The 18,041-nt window shown below is 37.3% G+C and overlaps 1 protein-coding gene across 1 annotated transcript; it reads left to right on the forward strand.

Annotated features, from left to right (window-relative positions):
- The first annotated feature begins 770 nt into the window (after nucleotides 1-770).
- LOC100888499 (serine-enriched protein) lies at nucleotides 771-16,776 on the forward strand. Its single transcript, XM_003725236.3, has 5 exons — nucleotides 771-1,218; nucleotides 13,065-13,350; nucleotides 13,678-13,928; nucleotides 14,968-15,125; nucleotides 15,695-16,776. Exons 1-5 carry the CDS (start codon nucleotides 1,158-1,160, stop codon nucleotides 16,598-16,600), a joined length of 1,662 nt encoding a protein of 553 aa, XP_003725284.1. The 5' UTR covers nucleotides 771-1,157; the 3' UTR covers nucleotides 16,601-16,776.
- Nucleotides 16,777-18,041: the final 1,265 nt, after the last annotated feature.

An 18,041-nucleotide genomic window follows, 5' to 3' on the forward strand; every position in this document is an offset into this window, starting at 1 on the left:
TTGAAATATGAGATCATGTATTTCTGTTTTCTCCTAAGTGCATTCAGCGTTGGAAATCTACTCAAAATATGTTATGGAAAGTAGAGTATAACATGTCCTCTCAAAAGGAAAGACCATCCTGAGTCATACATTTTTGAAAAATTGGAATTTTAGTAATTTTGTGTGTTGGAACAAATGGCAAAAGTTGTCCGCCACTAGTCACAGAAAAATTATCATTTCAGTCAATGCGAAGAGCTCATACCTATAGTGATTGCAACTTTGGAAAGTTCGTAACCCTTTTTTTTTTTGGGGGGGGGGTCCGATTTCATTCAAACTTTCACCAATATGCTTCTCTGATTTTTCTGCTTTCGCCTTGAGTTTACTATCAAGGTTGGATTTCCCTTGAAGACAGAGAGATTGTAAATATATAGAGAAAGTTAAAGAAAGAGAGGCTACACCCCGTGCAACATTGGAAGGGGGAAGGGATGTAAACATATAAAAAAAAAAAAAACACCCAAATATCATGACATAAAATCGGAAGACTGGGACCGTCAAACAGAGGACCCTTTCAGTGTTCTTTTGATATCCGATACTCGTATCCCATTGACGTATGCCTACCCCAATAATCCCAATCAATATCTATACATTGTGGTCCCCAATTGAGGAACATCGCCAAACAATGGTCTTGTGAATGGGAACATCCTTTGTCATCACAAATAGTGACAGTTACTCCCCTTGACAAATAGCCGTTGCACGCATGCGCAATGCTCTACTCAGAAAAAAGTGGTATGGTGGTGGCATGGCAAATGCGAAATCACACATGCAACACAACACGGCGAATCGTGGCGGACATCAGTAGCTCCCGACTTGGAGATCCACTGTATTAAGAAACCACTGCATAGTTGCGCCGCCACTAGAACAGAAGGGATTTAATGAGAACATTTGTTCTATGTCCACTGGAATCAGTCAACGTGCAACGTTTGGAAATCACTACTGGATTGTTCTGTGATATTACAGCAAGATTAAAAAATGTTCGATACCTAGATCATTCATTATTATAGATCTTCAAACGTCTAGAGAGCACTGCTTCTGCATGGAAGGGTCATGTCGCATTCACGTTAATTCTACCTAATCACATTTAATATACAGACTGATTTCACTCAGCTTAATCAGATGCAATGTTTACTAAAGCAACGAAAAAGTTTCTTTCAAAACCGAAGACAAAATTGGCTTTCCAAGGTAAGAAATATTCGAATTCTATCTAAAAGTTAGAACAGAAAGGAACTTAAGTTTTCTTTCTTACCCTGCTACCTATTAATGCATTTCATAGATATTAAAGAAAGAAAATATCTTTAGATAAGTCTAACATATCAAGTAATTTTTGCTATATGTTTTATTTTAACCTTTCGATCTTTTACGTCGTACGTACTGTCATGATATCTTTGAGATTTTGAAATGATGTCCTATTTCTAGTTTTCACCTAGGTGGCAACGTTTGATTATAATACGGATATACATATCAATATTCACAGTTACTGTAGCTATCTTCCAGTTGAAGAATATTTACCTATGCAATCGGTCGTCTTCAAAATTTATTTTGTTCTCCCAGCCCGACACTAACGTCCTTTGGCAAGACGTTAATCTACATTTGCCACTCTCCACCCAGGTGTAAATGGGTGCTTGATATGGTTAAGTGCTAGTTACATTGGCGGCTCGGCTATAATAACGGTAATGGGAACCATATCTAAGCACCATGAGTGTCACTGACACTGCGTGAGGGGGTATGAGCGCTATATATTAAGTCGCCATTATTATTATCATCTCTTCATATTTCTTCTAATGATTAATTGGTACAACAAAATCTAAAGATTTTAACGAATAAAGACATTATAAAACTTTTCGTCTTGCACTCATCAGAGTAAATCGCAAATGAATAATTGGTAAAAATAATGAAGATATTATGAGTGGAGAGTTTCCGTTACAGAAATGTTCGTTTCTGTCAGGTCAAGGCGACCATTACCAGTCTTTGTTCTTTACTCAATGGGAATAAATCCTGCTCATTTCCTCCCTTCAAAACCCATCTAAGCTTCCCTTTCATCTGGGAATCAGTTAAGTGTTTCATTCTGTCTTGTCCATCATCCATGTTCTGTGCTCCTACGGTACGGTACAGTGACTCTTAATTTGAAGGAGGAAAAACGACTTATAACTTGAAAAAGAAAACTGTAGCGACTATTCCATGTGACTTATTTTTAGTTTGGAAAAGTCTTCATTTTAAACCATCCTCCATCCTACTTTGCTACAGAATGAGTGGAATTATTGAAATGTAATATCAGTCATTCTATTAATCGTAACATGATTCACAGCAACAATAAAGCACAATATAAAAAATGAAGAAAAAAAATCAAACTTGGAAACCACCAAATAAGTAGGAATAACAAGTAAAGATATCCAATCCAGACGAATTAATCATTCTCAAAAGAGACATGGCTCATAACTGAATTGGGATTTCCCCGAACGATATCTAATGTATAGCTCCAGAAGCCATGTACGTCATTACGGTCAATATCAGCAAGACTTTGTGCCTAGAGCCTTGACTCTGGAAGAGGCTAGCAAATTATTTATTTAGCTATGTATTTTGTGCCTTTGTCGACGTATATAAAAGGAAAAGTGATAAATTATTTAACTGCTCTTCGCCGTCACGTGGCGGTGCAGTATCACAGAAGCTGGCATCTCTTGTCCGAGTATCATTTTTCTTACACTTGCAAGCCAGCAAAGCGAGTGATGAAATAGAAGACAAAATTATTGCAGTCCGCTGTTGGTTCTTGGGCATCATTTCGCCATTAAACATGGTTACATTTTTTTTTAAAGCCACATCGCTTCCCAAATGAGGTGACGATCGCCCCCTAATTTAAAATGTCCTCATCTCCAAAATTGCAAGTGCTGACCTTTTTTAATAATACATTTTGAAGATTCAGCAGAAAACGAAATTCACTTGTTCAAGAGAAACAAAATCCAAAATATTTTAATTTTCTTTCATATTGCAATGGTTTAAATGAATTCCAGATAAACGATCAAAACCATTGCTCGTTGGATTAGTTTCAAACAAACCGAATGGGTTAAACGCAATATAAGCCCGAGATTTAAGAAATCTCTAAATCGGATGAGAGAATGAAAGACTTTGAGACCACGTTTTCCCAAATTTTGGCGCGAAATCGGATTAGAAGAAGAATTGGTTTGTTCCATCTTCCGTTCCTAATACACCTCTGTAACGATTCCCGACTTTTTTCTCTATATCAACTGATTTCGATCTTTTCCTCTTTAAGTCCCTGTAAAGCCACTGTATCTCCATCTATTTGTATTTAACATATATAATGCCACCCCACCCGATCGGGGTTACACGTTTATACGGTTACGTAACCGTTACCTGTTAAAACACTGAATAATCTGCATAAATTCTATTGACATCTATGTGTTTCCTTCATCCCAATACAATATACTCCGCAAATCAATGAAAATGATCAACTGATTGGTGATGTAACTTTCTTTACAATAAGTAGGAAAATTACGTTCTGAAGTAATATTTTAATGTTTCACCTGCGTGCTGCAAGCTTCATCAGATCTATACATAAAACGAGAGTATAAATCGTGCATCAAACACCTGCTTAATAATCGTAAAAGCGGCACCCAACCCTTCTTCATAATGCAGAGTACTTTGATGATATAATAGAATCAATACATATTTCTTCCGATTTTCGTTATGAAAGACGATCCTTTTAAATTGATTGATTATAAAATTAAAGTGCAATCTCAAAAACACCTGCTGCGATTAAAATGGAAGTGCAGATAAATGGGCAATTAAAAATAAAGAAAAATGCCGGAAAGGGTTTAATCACAATATTAAACGTTTATTATCGGTTATGATTATGTTGAATAGCTTATAATTGCTTACGGCTTTTGCAGCTGGAGAATAATCCATTATTTAGTGACGGCTTGTACGTGAGATCGATTTTTAAATGATTCACCAATTTATTGCTACTGAATCAACCTAGGAGTCAGAAATCTACGCTTATTTGAAAGGTTGTCGCTACATAGTACTTTGCTGAGGATATGATGATCCTTTATTTTTAATATATATTACAGTTTGGAAATGGATATTATGTAGTGTTTGTTGTTGCTTGCATTCCATATCAATTCATGATTAAATTATATATTTTTTCGAACACGCGTCAAAATGAGTGATAAATAGATTTTTGTTATAATTTCTAAAGGTAAGAAAATAAACAAAAGAACAAATTAACAAACAAAACACGACAAAACTAAACAGGTTAGCCTTACAATAATATCAAACGGAACATCTCTTCTATCAGCTTAAAAAAATAAAACTGTTTTCTTTCTACCTTTAAAGAGAAGAGTATTAAGCACAACAAGAGTATAGGTTTTGCATTACAGGAAGATGTATACTGAACATGAAAAAAAGGTCTTTCTAAGTTGTGTATAATTATAATAGTTGCGCCGTACAAAATTATCACACCTAGCATGCAGTTCATTAGTTTATATGATCTATCCAAATTCACTCTCTTTTAGGCAATGCATGGACAATTTTTTGCAAGGACAAGGCAACGTTCTCCTGTCACTTCGAATTTAATACCGGGCATTAAAACAACACATTTCTCCATTCGGATTTCCTTCATTTTAGCCTCTTTCAAATAATTATCCTAAAAAGAACCGTATTGTAGTATTGGCATTATGTATTGTCACCACCTATGAGGCTAAGTAATGGCAAGATATTTCTCGCGTCATATTATTGATCCTCAACTATTATTATCCACAGCACTGCTAATTCTCAGTCTCACCCTATCTTTTCCCGATCTCGACATTATTACACTCTCTATTGAAATCAATTCGATCAATACGGGAAGGGGTTTAGAAATTTGATGAACAACGGTAATTAGTTGTAATCCCCCCAGAAAACGAATCTGCATGCATTGTTCTGATATTTTTCAAAGTGGATTATGTAATCCCTTTCCGAGGTCACGTTATGACAAGACCGACGTAAACCAGTTACAAAATTGATCCCCATGTCAGAATCATTTGCTCTCTATAAGATTTGGGATTCTCGGCAAAAGAAACAATTTTCCTGTAAATCTAAGTGTTGGAGATTGGCCGCACGATCTGCGCTTGAGTGGAAACCACGTCAAGAAAATATCTTCGAACCCGGACAGGTTTGAACCTGCAAAGGTTTCTTTTTCGGATATTTTAATTTTCTGACGTGATTTTCATGAATCCTTGGCAGATTGAGTAGCCGATCTCAAATACTGGAAGTAAAAACAAATCTCTCCCACGAAGCATCCCGAATTCCCGATATTTAAAGATTGACAATGATATCGGAAAATATCATTCTCCAATTGTTTCACAATGAGGAGGTCTTTTCGCAATTTCTGTGTAACTATGTCTTCTACATAAAGCAATGATAAGCTAATTCCCATTCCCATTCGTACTTCTTTTTTAAATATAATGTACTATACGGCAACCGCACCAATCACCGTGATCACCATCTAGATGTATATTGCATTTTCTAATCTTTGCATGATTGTCATATTCATAACCGAAGTTACCTTTTACTATGGTACCCAGCCTAGCCTCTTACGATAATATTCCAGTAACAACCACCAAACCGACCAAGGGTATGACTCTATTTGGAGGAAAAATAATGTAGCTTTTGTTTTGTCGATAGCTCAGTCGGTAGAGCAGTGGACTGGTCTCGAAATCCGGTGACCCGGGTTCGAAACCAAGGCGATGCGCTAGTGCCCTTTGGTAAGGCATTAATCCTCATTACCAGGTCCCTCGGAGAGGACCTAAAGCCGTTGGCCGTCTGGTAGCTTACTTACAAGCACCACCACCACCACCACCATTGTCGGTTTCATCAGTGTTACCAAAGTTACTGGGGTAGGCCTATTGAAGAGATTGACAGAAACAATTGATCTCATTTTATTCATGTCTTTGGCCTTACAAATAAAGCTGTCACTCATGTTTTAACGTGTCATGAGACAACGTCATTTAGTCTTACCGTGAAAGAACATTGTCCTAATTTCCCCTAATTCTCTTTAAAACTTCACCTCATCAATTTCTTTTGGTGTAAGCTCATAAAGGGAATGAGTTACTTTAAAGAAGATTGGGTTATTGACAACTTCTAATCCGGGTAAATCATTGATTTGCATTCCCGCTAATTCATAACGTACTGTCCGACGATGGACATTCATTATCCTTTGTTGCTCTCCACCCAGGTTTTGAGATGGGTCATTTTGGTACGAATTCAGGAATGATATCACAGACTGTTGTTAGTACTGATATTAATACTTTTATTAGTCATTTGTCTCTTACTGTCATTATCACCTCCATTATTTTCTTATTATTCGTTATTTTGATAGTTCATGATAATTTTGATGACGCGTAGGTAGATTGATTTTTCATGAATCGTATGAGTTGCTAAGGTTAATTATTTCCCAATATGCAAATGCCTTTTTTTAACAGGTTAAAACAATATGTGATATGTGTTTCTATATATTGTTCTCGTTCAGAAAGCAAATTATTTATGGTTAATTATTGGTAAGGTAAAAGGAAATGATAAAAGGAGTATGTTTAGTATGCTTAAAACATAAACAAGGAATTTTTCAAACAACAAACCGATAGGCGTATTACCGGTGGCAGGGTCACTTTTTTTGTCATTGGAATGCTTTTTTTTTCTTCAAACAATTTGTCGTTTTTTAAAACTTTCCAGGTGTATTTGTAGGATTTTCGATTTTCGTATTTTTGTATGTGTCTTCTATTACTCATCCGACTTTTCTGAAGTAAATGGTTTTAATTGCCCTCAAAGATAGTAAAGTATCTGTGAAATTCAGCCAGTGAGAAGATTCTGAAATACTCCAGTGTTAATGGAAGTTGTAAATGGTAACAAATGGCAATAAGTCTTAATCGCTTGAAGGTTTCTTTCAAATTTGAAGTGTTACAATGGTTTTATACCTTATTCAAAAGCTATTACAGCCGTCTGTGAACAGACTCTATCGAAACTTTGATCGTTCGAGTTTTGTATACCAACAGGCACTTACGATGTTGAGGGGGCGTGTGACAGGGGTAGTTTCTCCTAATCATTTTCCAATACCCCCCCTCCAAAAAAAGGGTTTTATCTTCAATTATCTTAGAGAAGCACATGCAAAATGTGAACAGCTATCTGTTATGCTTGTCAGATCTTTTGGACGTTTATGTTTTGTCGGAAGAGCGTACGTGAGAACTCCTTTTCTTCTTTCTTGTCTGCTTTATTAAAAGACATTAGCCCCTTCCAAACTCAGGCGCCACCCCTGCGGACAAGGATGACGGGGGTCATTTATACCATTTTAACAAGAGTCGTGCCAAAAGCTCCTTACCCGTCGAGTATCTCTCGACTCCTTGCACCCCATTGCGTGACAGACAGTGCTCAAGGGAGAACTTGACAAAGGCCTTCAATCAATATTGGGGTATAACGTTTTTATTGTGTCACCCACAATTCCCTTGTCCTTCTTCCTCAAAACCAGTCTAAAGATAGACGAAACCTTCACACCCTGTCTAATTCTTCCTTTGTCCAATGATGAAGTGCATTCAGGATGTACGCAAAACAAGTATCAACCCACTGCTCTCCATACGCCAGTAAGTTTGCCTAGTGAACTCTTGCAGTGCCAAAGCCACGTAACAGACGGGATATTTCCTATCACGTTTTGCTTCAATAAGAAGCTAGCTCACCATAGTTAATTCATGAATTTGTTTTATAGAGCATTAATAATAATTGCATGCCTCCATTGCAAATTTCAGAGAAAATTGCAATTTTTGTACAAAATATCCTCTCACTTTATCATTTACCAATGGTAAAGAAACTTGATTTGATTTGATTTATTTATTTCTGTTTGATTTTCTTTTTCTTTTGCAATTTTACAAATATATAACAAACAAATATTGCAAATTTACACATGACAAAAGATATGTAGAATAAAGTAAGGCTGGCTGTAACTAATCGAAAACATCAAACAGGAGGGTTGACAAAATAAGCAAAGCTTGATAGTATGACTACCCTCAAAGGATACATAATAATACAAATATGGAGGAACAAAATATTGGTAAAAGGGGAAAAAAGACGGGAAAAAGAAGAAAAAAGAAAGAAAGAGGGGATGCACATCAATATTCACAGACTTATGTGGCAGTTGGATTTCTAAAAATTTAAAAGAAGAAAAAAATGCAAATTTGAATATTGAGTGGCCATCTTTGGATATAATAGAATGAAAAGACATGCATGCCTTAAGGAGGAACAGAAACGAAAAGGAATTTAAAAAAAATCTTTAGAATAATTGTCTTGAACTAGAGTGATTACAGTTAGAAGATTAGAGAGAGTATAAATTACTGGCAACTTTTGTACACAACATTTTATCATACAAGATAAGGTTTAAGGAAACTAGTAAGTGCGTTTGAAATGTAAGGATCGTGCGGGTTTCAATAAAAGCTCAAAGCGCTGAAATCCCTTGTTATGAAGAGTAAAGAGCTAAAAAGGCAATCGCGATACTGCACAAATCACGCTTTTATTAACTAAATAGAACTAAACAATTATTTCATCCGCGACATGCATGCAAATACGGTTCATGGTTGTTTCATGTTCGCGTGGGGTAGGATCTATTTTGAAGTTCTAATTCTTCGTCCGTATTTCTAAATTTAGCCAGGATTTTCATTCATGCGTGAAATACAAACAAGTCTAACATTTGTTGTTTCTTAATTGCGTAGGTTGAGATATATTGAGATAGAAAACAAACTATAACGTCCTATAAATTACAGTTAAATTTCCCGTTTTAAATTTCAATATCTTAATTCACTCCCAACTACATTTTCACATGATTTGAAATGTCGATCTTCATCAACGGATTAAAAGTCAAATCATATCTACTGCCTGTGTGGAATGGATTTGGCATTTGTGTTTCTTATTGCGAAAGAAGAAGAAGAAGAATTTATTGACTCATTCGACCCCCTTCTGGGGTATGAGAGTACAACACATGTACATGTCATGTTAATGATACATAATAAAGAATACAAACATAGCTTAATAATACAAAGAATACAGAATACAACAAAACAACAATATAAAAGTATAACGATAAATAGAAAGCATTGAGATCTATGAATTGACACCAAACCTTTTAATGTTCAGTTACCCGGTCGTAAACTCGCCGATAGAGTGACATGCCCTTTTCTTCATAATGGAGGGTTGCTCATTTGTTTTCATTTTCTTTTAATTTCGTTTTCTTCCCTTTCTATACTTGTCTAGTTTGAAAGGTGATAAGTTTCATTTAGTGTGGTTCTCCACTGTTGTTTCGCCAGGGTAGCCAGGGCATAACAAGCATTACAACTACGAAAATAGTAAACAAATATGTTACTCTGACGTCACAGAACTGGAAAATATTCTACGAGGGATGTACAATACAAAACTTTAAAGAGGAAGTATTTTGGTCCCCCTTCTTTGGTTTACATTACACTTTGGGATATATGTTATAGAATAACAAGAATGTAAACCAAACAAAATCACCGGGGTTGCATGACGTGTGAGTATTTGTTTTATTACGGGTATTACCCACTTCAGGCAAACGTTTAAAGACATTCCTGAGGGGTTTTACATTTCCTTAAAGACGTCGTTATTGATGCCAAGCCATGATATGTCAGTTGAGTCACGAATAGTGCTACACGATGTTCGGATTTGAATGTCAGGGATGAATCTCTCCGCTCATCAGAAGACTTTTCTCTAGAATTTTTCCGCATATCTGTTTAATTTCGGCTTACATGTCAAATTCACTGCTGCAGAAGTAATTGGAAGTCGATATCATTCAACGCATGTGGACTTTTAAAAGCATTTGCATCCTATGTGTAGCGTGAAAATGCACGTTCAAAAACAATAGTTCGATTCATAAAGATAAGTTAGCTTCCATCTTTATATCCTGCGTAGTACGGACGGTATGTATGGATGCTGTCATTGTCCGATGCTGTTAAAGTCGTTTTTATCAAGTCTTGAGTAACTTGGCATATGTTTTTTCTTCTTCTTCTTCTTTGTAATAATCTGCCTCCTTCACTCCTGAAGATTCTTGCAGATGAAAGAGTAGTTATTCACCATCTCATTTGAATCGGATTTGTACACATATCTCTACTTCCAAATCACAAAACTATTTATATTAATGGGTAAAAAATACAAAATTGGTTGTCTTCAAAACTTGTCGTTTTATATTTTCAATGATTGAAATTCACATCACTGTTAATGTTAATCTGACTGTCTGTATCCAAACTGTTGATGTACGCAGTTGATTTCTTGAGAAAGAGATCACAAAGGAGTTCAGCTTATTTTTTGCTTAATTTTGTATATATTTTTTAGGGGGAGGGAGAGATGTTACACAGAATATTGTATTCAGTGTAAAGAGCAAATGGCTGTAATAGCCCTAGCCGGCTTACTTCGAATCACCGGGTCTTCGCGTCCGGTCGGGGGTCGCATTACACGACCTTTCGTGAAACGCCGAAAACGGAAGATCGCCGGGGTGAATATGCACTTTAAGTACGAGACCTTTCGTAGATTTGCCGTAGGGATTTCACAAAGTGTGTCGGGTAAATTGGACAGGACCATTTGTGGATGAGACGGATTTATTTCGCAAAATTTTCCCCCGAAATTTCGTGAATAAAGGGGCATGTTTCGCATGAGGCCTGGTTACGCGAACACCCGACCCGACGCGATGATCCGATGATTCGGAGTGAGCCGCCCTATCGTCTCGCCTTTTCTGTTCACCAGTTTCCGTCAACATGAGGACATATATAGATTATCATTCTTGAAATATGCGATTTACATGTATTTAAACTTTTTAAAATGCGGGATGTAGTCATCCTGCAACTATGTCTTGTTATGGGTTTCAATTCCCATTCATTCGTCTACATGCAGTAGATCAATATTTATATACAACTTTGTCTAGGACCAGACACAAAATTATTCTATGCACTGCTATGATTTGTTAAAACTCTCTTGATCTTATTCTCAAGGGAATTTCGACATTCCGAAAAATGTTTTGGCTACTTCTTCCAGCTCCTCCTTCTCAGTAAATCAGCGCATTGTGATCTTTAATACATCGATGTATCTTCCTATCATCAATTTGTACCATCTCTCTATATCTTTCGTAAGTCTGGAGGAGGTGTTAGGACTATACCCAACAAAAGATGTGGCATTGCCTTTTGCGACCGACCCCAAAATCTTGAAATCTACGGTTGGCTTTAAAATGTAAAAAAAAATTCAAAACTGAAAAATATCAGCCCTAAGAGGAAGTAAAAAAATGTAATTAAAAAGGTAAAAAAATAAAAAGATTTCCGACCGACCGACCCATGTTTTTTAACCTAAAGGGCAATACAACATTTTGTAGGCCTTAGGTGGAGGTGTGGTTTAAATGTACCGACAAGAGACAAACAATACATGGTTGACTGATCTAAAGCGCCATAGGCAAGGGCAGCGTTTGACAGAACATCTTCGAAAAAACACCTTATTTCATTGATTATCTCTCTTATTTGAACATCAACAGAAGTCGATCGTTATCTGAAATCTTAGGGCTTGTCTTTCTATTGTCTCTTGAATAGGAAGGGATGCCCATTGTAATGCTACATGCGTATGTTTTAACCTCATTGTTATGCAGTATTCGACTAAAGGTTAGGTTTTTATTAAGCAACCACGTGTAAACAGGAAATAGCATAGTCATGTTGGATAGACAAATAATGTCTGTAAAATGTTATGCTCCGTATATTCTCCATATTTAGGGTTATTTGATGATTCTTTTTTTCTGTGTGTATATAACGCTTCTATCAACATGTAGGGTCCATGCTATCAATGTACTATAGACTTAGCTAGGGGAGTCAAACTGTGTGCGCTTCTGATTGTGTGTGCGCGTGTGTGTGATGGGGAGAGAGAGAGAGAGGGGGGGGGGACCGGATAGATAGGCCAGAGAGTAAGAGCGTTTGACGGTTTGAGTGGAGCAAAGGTGTAGATGAAAGCTTCAAAAACACACATAGAGAGAGAGGGAGAGAGAGGGGGATGGGGGAGAGGGAGAGAGCGTGAGGAAGAGTGAGGGCGAGAGAGGCGAGGTAAAAAATAACAAGAGTACAATTAACAGGTCTATTTCTTTCTTATTCTTATACTCATACTTTTCCGAATATCATTTGAATGAATGCGCTAAAACCTACATGACTTGTAATTAATAGATATAATTATTGCAAATCGGGCTCATTATCTTCTGAGGAAAGTCGTTAGAAATCACACTCACATACAGAAGAGAGCCAAAACCACTCAGCAAATCCCTTGTCTGATTGTAGAGAAAGAAAGAGCTTAAGCAAACACTTTGGCAATAAAGGGTATGAATCAGACCTACCTTAATTGTTTACATAATCTAATGTCTCAATTGCCTATTGTGGTATGCAGGTCGGCTTTTAACAGTCCCATCTATAGAAAACAATGGCATTGTCTGGTGACGTTTGCGGATAAATTGCATTTATTTGTCGTGTCTAAGGTACTCGATGGAGATGAAAGAATTGTCTGAATAGGGTGACAGAAAAGCTGTGGCTCACTTTAAATTAGATGTTCCTAAGCAATCCGTGATCTGTGTTCATACTACGGGTGTATTATGTTAAAATGTAATAAATTTAATCAACTAGTATATTGAAATGCTATTATATGTTGTAAGAGTCGTTATACATATTATAATAATAAAATAATGATGATAATGTTAATCAAGGTGTTTGGAGCCAAATTCACTTGTTAGCAAATACTCGAAGCGCCCTTGTGAAGAAAAAAAAGTCCAATAAAAGCATCTGCATTATAAACAAATGTATGAACAGCAGTAAGATAGAACATACAACACTAAAAGAACAATTACTTATGAACCTAATTAAACGGTTTTAGCGAGGTTTGATGTATTTTTCTTCTTCATTTCCTAATGTTGCCTCAGTCGTCGACATTTCACTTTAGTAAGTCAAATTCTCTTTTTGTTTTATCATTCCTTACAGATAACTATACACTAGACATTGGGGAAGAAGGCAAGAATTACGCAGACGAGAGTCTCCCCTTGCCGTCCGCATCGACATCGGAGGGCTCCCCTCGGGGCGACATGGACGAGTCCAATGTTGTCACAGGATATCGGGGAAATTCGTGGGTCTTCGAAAATAAACTCGGCGTGGCCGAAGATCTCCGATACCTGTCGCACATGCCCGAACTTTGTGACGTAACGTTCCTCGTAGGCGAGACGAGAGAACCTATCTGCGCAGTACGGGCCATTTTAGCTGCGAGGAGCAGGTATGCTGGGGAGTTTCAGAAAAGGGAAATAATCAATTAAAGTACCTAGTAGAAATACGGACTATGAAAAGACGACAGTAGAGACTAGAGGAGAGAAAAAAATTATCTTTTGTATTAATTTGTGATAGCTAGTCTATTGCTTAGTTGCCCTAACTCTTTGCTAGGTACTTAAATACTATTCTGTAAGATTTGCATGGCAGAGTCAAGGCAAAAGCTGTTTGATAATGACACAGTAAGGGATACAGAAAATAGGGCAGCTCATTAAGATGTCATACGTTATCAGGGCAGATAATTATTCATGTTTTTTTCTTTATTTGATGTCCGCAGAATTTTCCACAAGTTGCTATATTCAGCAGCTCGAGGGACCCCTCGTAAGAAGAACGTCTCGACAACGGACAAGCTCGGGAAGCGTGTATCGCAGATGATACGACGAAGCAGTATCGATCTGGGAGAAGATTATAGCGCCCTCAGTGGTCCTAGGACGATCGTCATCGAGGAGTTTGATCCGTCAGTCTTCCATCAACTCATCCAGTACTGTCACACGGGATGCGTCACCCTCAAACCCAAGATAGTACTAGGTGAGACAATAGGGACTTTTAGATTTGCATGTCGACATAGTGGACTGCTACGTGAGACTCCATTTTAAGGCCTTGCGCTTTCCACTATGTTGGCGTGCAAATCTAAAAGTGTGCCTTAAAATGACGTCACACGTAGCAGTCCACTATGTCGACGTGCAAATCTAAAAGTCCCTCTTATTAATATATACCTGTTGCATATGAAGCGTTATTTCGGATGCATCATTGAATGCGTTACTCAAGTTTGTGAAGGCGATTAGCGCATACAAGAGTAATTCAAAGCGATTTTTTTTTCTTCTTTTGGATGGGGGGGGGGGGGCCTTGTACGGATTTGGTCTATGATATTACTCTTGCAATTCGCGTCATGTGCAGTGAACAATACACTCATCCAGTATACTGTTAGTGTTTCATTTCAATTGCGTTATCATACCTACGCAGATTAAAGATAAAGGTGAGTCATGCGATTGCATTGTGAAAGAAAAGGTGTGGAATGGATCAGAAAAAGTTGATCATAGTAAGTATTGGTGTGTACTGCAAGGTTCTGGAGTCATCAAAATCATCATAAATTTGGCCCAGTCTTGGTAGTAACAATCACTGTACACAGAAAGATGTATATGGGACAACACAAATGGTGTAGGGGCTAGTACTACCTTGATTTCCTTATCTTTCTATGCTCATTACTCAGCCAGTATACATTTTCTTCCAAAATTGTTTGGCACATGACATTTATGATCTTGAACATTCAGTGTAAGTTTCGTTAGATTCTGTGAGAATTCATTTTCTTTTTTTACCAGAACTCAAGTTTATCTTTAAGCCTTAGCAGATATTTGCTTTCACTTTGTGATTTCATCATCATTGTCGTCGTCTTCCTCCTCCTCATCATCACCACATGGCGTAATGAATAATGCTTAGTGTGCAACGAGCTTATCTTTTTAATACGTCATGTACATAAAGCTTTAAGCCTGTTAAATTTTTTTTCTAGAAGGACACCGTCATCACGTTATCGTCTCTAACATTCTTCTTTTTTTAATTGTTCTTATAGGTTTGATGAACGCATCTGACCACTACGGGCTAGACGAGTTAAGAAGAGCCTGCATGACGTATCTTCAGAACTGCGTCAATATCGATACAGTATGTTTACTACTTCGCTCTGCAGAGAAGTACATTCAGTACAAGTCTACCAAGTCACTTGTACAGAAGGTATGTATGAATTAGTGACATTGCTATGATATACTGTTAACAAAGTCAATTTTCTTTAAAGTTAGAAATAAATCGAAATATGACAAGTAACAAGAGAATCAGCGTGTCGACATTTTGCTCTCAAATTGTATTGACCAAATGCCATTAATGATTAGTGGTTGCGTAGGAAATGACTTCGTTTTGAGTGTAGCGATTTTAAGATTAATGTTTTTATTTATTTTTGCTTGACGATTCATCAAAGGGTGGCTTTATAATGAAAGACAAGTTGTAGTGAACGAACATTGGGCTCAATGTGCAATGAATGGGTTTACCAGGACCATGGTATAAAACAGTCCTACAAGTCAGGACCATTATGTAAAACAGCCTGCGAGCTGATCATTGTTATCCTGTTAAAAGATGTTTTATTAAATAAATAAATAAATAAATAAATAATGCAGTAAGAATATGTTTGAATGATTAATTATATATTGATACATGGATGAATACTTGAGAAAGAAAACGATTTTGAGAACACTTTCACAATTAATTTCATTTTTTTTTCCTTCTTTTTTTTTCTTCATTTTTTAAAGGCACTCGAGTTTGTGGACATTAACGCAGAATCGGTTTTGAGACTACCAGCCTTCACGGCGCTTCCGAATCACGTGGCCAGGCTTATTCTATCACGTGACGAGCTTCAAGCAGACGAACTTACTAAATTCCAAGCCGCGCTCGCATGGAGTCGCGCATACATGGAAAAGCATCCCTCCTCAAAGCTACGTGACGTCATGACTCCGTTCATAGACAGTATCTCGTTTCATCTGATTCCGGCGACAACCCTCATGCAGTCGGTTAAACCGACCGGGGCGGTTCCGGATCAAAAGATCATGACCGCGCTGGCCTACCAAGCTGATCCGAGCAGTATCGAACCCGGTAGCATCGTGACGACACCAGCAAGATTAAGATTATCAATGCTTAGTCTGAACGTACATGATTCGCCGACACCCACTGATAGACTATCGAGAACAGACAACTCATCGTCGTCGATTAAATCCGCGACGTCGTACGCGTCGTTGAACACATCTCGCTCCAGCGGCATCGATAAGCTCCCTTTGGACAATGAACCGGACAATGAGCCAGACAATCCTGAGCTTGGTAATCGGAATCTCGATCTCGATGGCGATTTCGACCCTGAAACATGTCACAATAACAACAACAGAAGTAGCGAGTATAGCGAAAACGGTCATACAGCGAACAGAGGCGATGACGATGAGGAGGAGGAGGAAGAGGAGGAGGATAATTCGGACGAGCGTCATGATCACGTCGATTTGATGTTTACTCAGGATCGTTGTTTTAGTCCGCCATGTTTAAGTGATACCAATACGAGTTGTTCTATGTCGATTTGTTCAGATTGGACCGATACGAGTAGTAGTGCTGGTGGGAGCTTCGGCCGAGCAGACCAGAAAGAAAGTAACTTCAAGCTTCTTGTTACGGAATAGATCTCCATCTGTTAAATAACTTGCCTGAGGGTAATACTAGGTCTTATGTATCCTAAAGGTCCTAGTGGATACTGTGTAGACTTCTCACCATGAATTGACTGTATTTTAACAATTTGAAAGGCATATAACACACGAAAAGAATCTAATCAAATTAGCTACTTGATGGTCTATCATCGTGAGATTATTTACCATCTTTATTGTTTATATTATAGAGTATAACTATTTTATTGCGTAATACAGGACCATTTATGCGATACAGAATGATGAATGTATTTACCATTATTACCCTAGTAAATAGTTGATATTATGTGATATTTAAATGAGACGATGTAATGGACATAATATCTTGAAATAAGTTATTGCATGTTGTAAAATTGCTTGTAAATATAATCGCCACTTCCTAAGGCTTTGAAATTATTTATTTATCTTGTACAATAAGTATTCAATCATACATCTCATTGTATAGTGTAGCTTTGTTACATGTTTATGAATGTACATACCAGGGGCGGATCCAGCTGGCGGCAGGGGAGGGGGCCGAAGAGAGGGCCCAATTCGTGAGAAAATATTTAACGGCGAAACAGCCAACCTGTGAATAAGCGGGAGGGGGGGGGGGGTGTTGGTGTTGTCACTGTATATTTACTCAGAAGTATGACAAAGCAAGAAGCAAAATATGATCATGGAAATTCAAAAGTGTATTCTTTTGTCTTGTATTCGTATCCCAGATTAATATTCGAATAGACTTTTTTAGTATGATTAAAGGCATCTCAATAGATGGGATCACTTATATTAGTTGTTGCTATGTGAGGCATGCTTAGAAAGCGTTTTAGTTGTGAAGGGAATTTTTTGTTCAGGAAGTATGCATAACGTAATAGTTAACAGGTGTCAGGTCTATTGTAAACCAATGTGGATGCTACAATACTGAAATAACTAGAAAACAATATTTTGTACAAGCAACATAAGTATTTAAAATGTTATATATTCATTCAGCCATTTCAACGTCTAATTCATCGTATTAAAAACAAAATTGTTCACCATGTTAATGAGAAGTCGGATCAGTAGTAATTGGCAGTTGAAGACAGCTCATAATCCAACTGATTTAGATTGTGAAGTTCAAAGTTTCAAACAGCAAGGTGAGATATTGATCATTTAGATTACTATCGTAAAGTTTCCCTCAAGGAGATATACAAGGCAAAAGAAGAAGAGAGTTCTTAGAATTTTGAAATGATAACAAATTTGACTCAGATAAGGCTTTCTATGCACATCTTTGAAGAATTCAGAGTTCTTTGCTAGTTCTACGAAAACACAAAATAATGTTTGATGACCCAGAGGTGAAAGCCAAATGCAGCAGAAACAGAGACATGTTCAAACTTTATGATTAATATCTTTCAGTGAAGTTGTAAATCCTGAAGTCGGACTAGGAAGGGTAAAATGCCTAAAGTTA

Source organism: Strongylocentrotus purpuratus, unplaced genomic scaffold (genome assembly GCF_000002235.5).
Source record: "Strongylocentrotus purpuratus isolate Spur 01 unplaced genomic scaffold, Spur_5.0 spur5_scaffold_19, whole genome shotgun sequence".
In the NCBI taxonomy this organism is placed as follows: domain Eukaryota; kingdom Metazoa; phylum Echinodermata; class Echinoidea; order Camarodonta; family Strongylocentrotidae; genus Strongylocentrotus; species Strongylocentrotus purpuratus.

Bases quoted from the DNA above. Each gene is read 5' to 3' on its own strand.
- LOC100888499 (XM_003725236.3), top strand. From the start codon at position 1,158: ATGTTTACTAAAGCAACGAAAAAGTTTCTTTCAAAACCGAAGACAAAA. The intron at 1,219-13,064 runs GTAAGAAATATT...CATTCCTTACAG, and splicing joins GACAAAATTGGCTTTCCAAG to ATAACTATACACTAGACATT. The intron at 13,351-13,677 runs GTATGCTGGGGA...TGATGTCCGCAG, and splicing joins ATTTTAGCTGCGAGGAGCAG to AATTTTCCACAAGTTGCTAT.